This window comes from Montipora foliosa, chromosome 4, assembly GCF_036669935.1.
Source record: "Montipora foliosa isolate CH-2021 chromosome 4, ASM3666993v2, whole genome shotgun sequence".
NCBI classification, from domain to species: domain Eukaryota; kingdom Metazoa; phylum Cnidaria; class Anthozoa; order Scleractinia; family Acroporidae; genus Montipora; species Montipora foliosa.
In genome coordinates, this window is record NC_090872.1 from 11,408,190 (window position 1) to 11,413,189 (window position 5,000).

At 42.3% G+C, this 5,000-nt stretch overlaps 1 protein-coding gene across 2 annotated transcripts in view; it reads left to right on the top strand.

Annotated features, from left to right (window-relative positions):
• The window catches only part of LOC137999829 (uncharacterized), a 14,703-nt gene that overhangs the window by 9,157 nt on the left and 546 nt on the right, over positions 1-5,000 (top strand). For both annotated transcript variants that reach the window (XM_068845762.1, XM_068845763.1), the window contains 3 exons: positions 1-81; positions 1,381-1,725; positions 4,497-5,000. The exon at positions 1-81 is cut by the window's left edge and continues 113 nt beyond it; the exon at positions 4,497-5,000 is cut by the window's right edge and continues 546 nt beyond it. In XM_068845762.1, the coding sequence (XP_068701863.1) occupies positions 1-81; positions 1,381-1,725; positions 4,497-4,944 (874 nt within the window). In that variant the 3' untranslated portion in view covers positions 4,945-5,000. The remainder of the gene's footprint in view (positions 82-1,380; positions 1,726-4,496) is intronic.

Genomic DNA, 5,000 nt, shown 5'->3' on the forward strand with positions numbered 1-5,000 from the left:
TACGATACTGTTGCTGCTGACAATGATGGCTGTGATATCGACTGGCAGGAAAAATCCTGGAAGACTGGAAAGGATCTCGAGGTACGTAACAATACTCTGACATTTTCAGAGAGCTTAAGAAACGACGACGGCTAAAGCCCTGTCCACACGTATCCAGCAAATTGGCTGGCGAATCCGGAACTTTTTGAATACGACCTCAAAGAGTGGATATTTTTTAATCCGCTATGAATCCGGAATCGTGTGGACACTAAATCCGGAATTTTTTTTTATCCGGAAGACGTAACAAGATCGAGCCCAGTTCCTTACCGTGAAATCAATTCTCGAGATGGCTGCCGAGCAAAATTCGCGCGCTTCATGACGCGTGCTCTGTTACCTCTGTTTCCTTGAGGAGTCCTGAGTACTAGAGTGAATCCGGATAGGTTTGGGATACGTGTGGACGGGCAAATTCGATTTGAATACGCTACGTGTGGATGGAAAAAGTTGTGGATTCGAAAATATCCGGATACGTGTGAACGGGCCTTAAGACAACGGCAACGCCACAAAACAATAATATCATTGGTTAAAAGAGGAAAAAACCGTGCTGCACGTGTGACGCGCATTTTAGTACACATGCATGCTTGCTATACTCTGGAAAATAATATACTTTGCAAAAATTTAAGCGTGTTGATTGACTGAGAGGACGTCAAGCAATCCCAAACAGATTGCAGAAAAGTGAAATTTAGGGCAGATAGTTGAAATTAGTGCTTCATAAAGGTGAAATTTTTACACGTATATCATAAATAAGTAATCCCAGGATGTTTCTCGTGCAATTTGAAATAAATAAGCTCTTGTAAATTTTTGCAAAGACTACAAATCCCTACTATCAAAGGTTTGAGTTGGTATTAACGCAAGTAGGCCTGCCCCGATTGCGCTGAGCACTTTTTCGATTTTGCATCATTATTTTTCACTACGGACATATTTAGCGCTTTTTGCTTTTTGGAGCCCCTTTTTCTTCTCCTGGGGGTAGTTCAGAGTACAATGTAACAGTTTGTCTTGAACCATGCCAGTCTTCAAAAACATACATTAATAAAGTATTTTTTGCTCAAAAAACATTAATCTTTTACTTTTCTGAACATTTAAACAAGGGAAGGCCAATTCTTTGGTAAAAAAATAGAAATACTGATGAAGTTCTTCAAGGAAATGTTCTAACATTGTTAGGAAGTTTTGAGCACTTTTGTGATGATTGGCGCACTATTTCAGCACTTTATGCCACTTTTGAAGCACTGTTTTTTGGTATTTCCTGCGCGATCGGGACTGGCCAAACTAAAACGTACGTTTCCTTGCGTGCACTGGTGCCAGTTTCACCCCTAGGCAGTTCTGTCGACCTTCATCTCCTTGCAGGTGGTTTACTATTAATGTGGCGTACGTTAGCTTTGTCCGGAAAACCATCAACGTCATAAACCAAGGTCCCAATCCCCCTCCAGTTCTACGCTTGAGTGATGGAGGCCATATTGAAAACCTGGGACTTTTGCCGCTGCTGAAGTTGAGGCCGGAAAAAATTGTTGCTGTCAATGGTGGACGGACAAGTTCTGACGACCTGTATGGCACAACGCTATTGGCTGCTTTGGAGATGGCCAGGAAAAAGCTGGGTTGTTCATTCTCAGGAATGGATGGACGAGATATTGTAGAGGATATCGCGGATAATTTCGTAGACAAACCTCCAGGATCACAGCCTAGCAGCTACAGGTAGGTTTAAAGTTGTAACAGCTGCTGTTGGGACATTTACCGGTGCAACCATACAGAGATTCTACGCTAACAAATTAACTTGCCTCATTTGAGACGAAGAGTGATCCTAAAACAGGTTAAGCTACGGTAATACGAGCAACAAAAACGTCCAACTTGTCTCGCAACCTTGCTGCGAAACTGGTTGAAAAGCGATGTTGCGCGTTTTACATCCCACGCACAACCTGTCTCGCAGCCAGGTTGCTGCAGCGTGTTGCAGAAAGGAGAGGTCCGTTCTACTTTATGCAACAAAATCAACACACTTTTGTGCGGGATTTCCCCACACTCCCCGGCACCGGCGATATGGCTGGCTTTATTTGTATACGAGAGCCAAGTGTTTGTCAAGTGGTCTCTATTAGGAAGAGAAAGGACCCTGAGAATAAGGATGAGTGTTTGTGTGTGGCGGCCATTACTCTTCTCGGCTGTTTGCATTTGGCGGATTTCGACTTGATTTCTCGGTGCGATTAAATTACAAGGTAAGGAGAAGTCGTCTTCCTTTCTGACGTTTGCATTAAGGGAGTTGTGCCAGCTATATGGCAAGGAGTCATGCCTTCAAACTTTTTTTCGGACACGTATGGCATAATGACAAAGTCCAGTATTATCCTGTAGATTTACGATTAATAATTTGAGGTTCCCTCTTTTAACTACGATTTGCTGACACGTTGCGTGACGGACTGTAGATTCGCAAGTTAAAAAAGTAATGCCTTCAAACTTCCTGTCAAAAATTGTCACATTTACTAGTAAGGTTAAAACAGAAAAGCTAATTAATTTGTAAAAGTATAGTTTACGGACAGGTTTGTAAGGTGGAAGCACGAATACTCTTAAGGCTCGTTTTCACTAGCGACGGAGTCGGAGTCGTGAGAGCGCTTATGACCCAGTGAAAATCAAAGATCGGAGTCGTAAGCGGAGTCGGAAGAATCAGAACGTTCCCATTTTCTTCCGACTCCGCTTATGACTCCGTCGCTTATGATCCAGTGAAAACTGCATTGTCGGAGTCGGAAACAGAAGCGGAAGAACCAACCAATCACAATGCTTGGAATCGAGCATTGTGATTGGTTTATTCTTCCGCTTCTGCTGATTCCAATATTTCCTCTGATGAATGAAAGTAGTTCTTTGTCGAACGCAAATATTTCACGAGTCTCTGAAGTAGTGTGTTCATGCCTGAGGCGCGTTGACTCTTAACACATTTTGGCAGTTAATTGCAAAAGATTTGGTGGCTGAGAAACTCGTATACTCAAATGCACCCAATTGTAATGCGTTACAAGCCCTTACCTGCAAAATGTTTACTTCAGTGTCTCTTAATTCTGTCAATCACCGCCCCCTCCTTCCCCTATGATAACTTGGGGCCACATCCAGCCTTGTCTGCTGACTGGGAAATACACAAACTATAGTAAATGGCATTTCCCATCGAACGGAACAGAGCAAATTTCCTTACCATTTGCTAAATTTTCCAGTTTCCACTCTCTCATCAGCCGAAAACAATTGCAAATGGTAAGCGCCATCTCGTTAGGCTGGTTTGCTGATTTAGGAAAAACTGTTACCAATATTCACCGGTCGTCCAAACTGGTTTATTCTGACAAATGGTAAGCACCCCTTATTTCCTCGAAACTGGAAGTCCAGACATGTTTCTCCCCTAACCGTTTTCTCGTCTGCAGCTTGGGGATTCTACGGAATCTTTACTCGACATTTATCACTATAACATGACAAAATGTATTACATTTACTTTAATGCTAACCATCAACGTTTATTTGACTGAAATCCGACACAAGTACGCATTGCGGACCTATTTTTGTTATTGTTGCGAGACAGGTTGTACGTGGGATGTAAAACGCGCAACATCGCTTTTCGACTAGTTTCGCAGCAATGTTGCGAGAAAAGTTGGAAGTTTTTGTTGATCGTATTACCGTAGCTTAAACTTAAACGGTTTTTTGAACGGTTTGACTTTTAGTGGGTGGTCAGTTTGTCACTTGCATTTCCTCTTGATATTGCTCCAAACCGCACCTAGGTCACAAATATAATTAACAACTATTCCATGAGCGCGCGTTGGATATGAGATGGTAAATAGCCAACGAGGCGCGTAGCGCCGAGTTGGCTATAACCAGTCTCATATCCAACAAGCGCGAATGGAATATTTAAACTCCAAAAGTTTGGAAGTACGATACACGAGCGAAAAAAGGGAGAAAATCCTAGCGAAATCGAAAAAGCTTGATGAAGATGCAATGTTGTGTAAGACCTAGTGGTCAGAAAGACGCAGGCTCATCACAAAAACATTTCTTACCTTTTCGCGTACTTCTAAGCTTCGAAATTGATCCAAACTTTCCACAAAAACTTTTTTTTGCTTCGTGCCAGGAGAAATTTCGCTTTGTGGCGTAAATATTTTTAGTTTAGCAACGCTAAGCGCAATCATTTACCATGTAAGGTCAAAATAAGGTATATGAGCTGATAACCGAGATTGAGTGAACCAATCAGAGCACGAGAATTGCATTATCCGAGGATGAATATTTAATAATCGCTGTTAACCAAGTTGGGAGTCATTTGCGTAGAATCCTTCATCAATTCTCTTGTCTCCTTGCATGAAAATTTTAATTTTCATCTGTGTTTCGATAGCAACTTTCGTATTGCACTCTATGACAGTATTGACTTATTTATGTATTCCTCATTGGCCAATCAGAAACACGATATTCTTGTTGAGTATATAATTAGTCATATTGACGGCTTGGCTATTAATAATTCAGGTTCAAAGTTCACTACTATGACAAGAACCTTAATGGCGATGGTAAAACGAAAGTCGGTGAAGGTGAAATACTCTTTATTGCCCCACGACATCCCAGCAAACTCGTACAAAAAAAGAGTAACGCAAAATGGGAAGATGTGTTGTGTGACATTAATGTTGATCTCGAGGCTGGCTGGGGACCTGGACCCGAATTAACAGCAGAGGAGGTTGATCGTCTGACCTTTTGTTGCTGTGAGTGTTGCCATGGCACCAGATGCCGCGGTCTCTCTGAATGGATGTGTGGCGCATTTCCTGAGCACGCCACTGGCAATCAGTTCTTCACGCAATCCATGTTTACAGCCTATCACAGAGAAGGATACCGCGCATGTATGGAGGCTAAGGCCGCTGAATTTCTGGCCGAAACCCCAATAACTCGTAAGAATACAGCCGGTCCATATTCAACAATATGAAAGGCACCGTGCGAAGAAGGAAATTTACTTCCTTACCGCTTTTGTTCTAAGGAAGA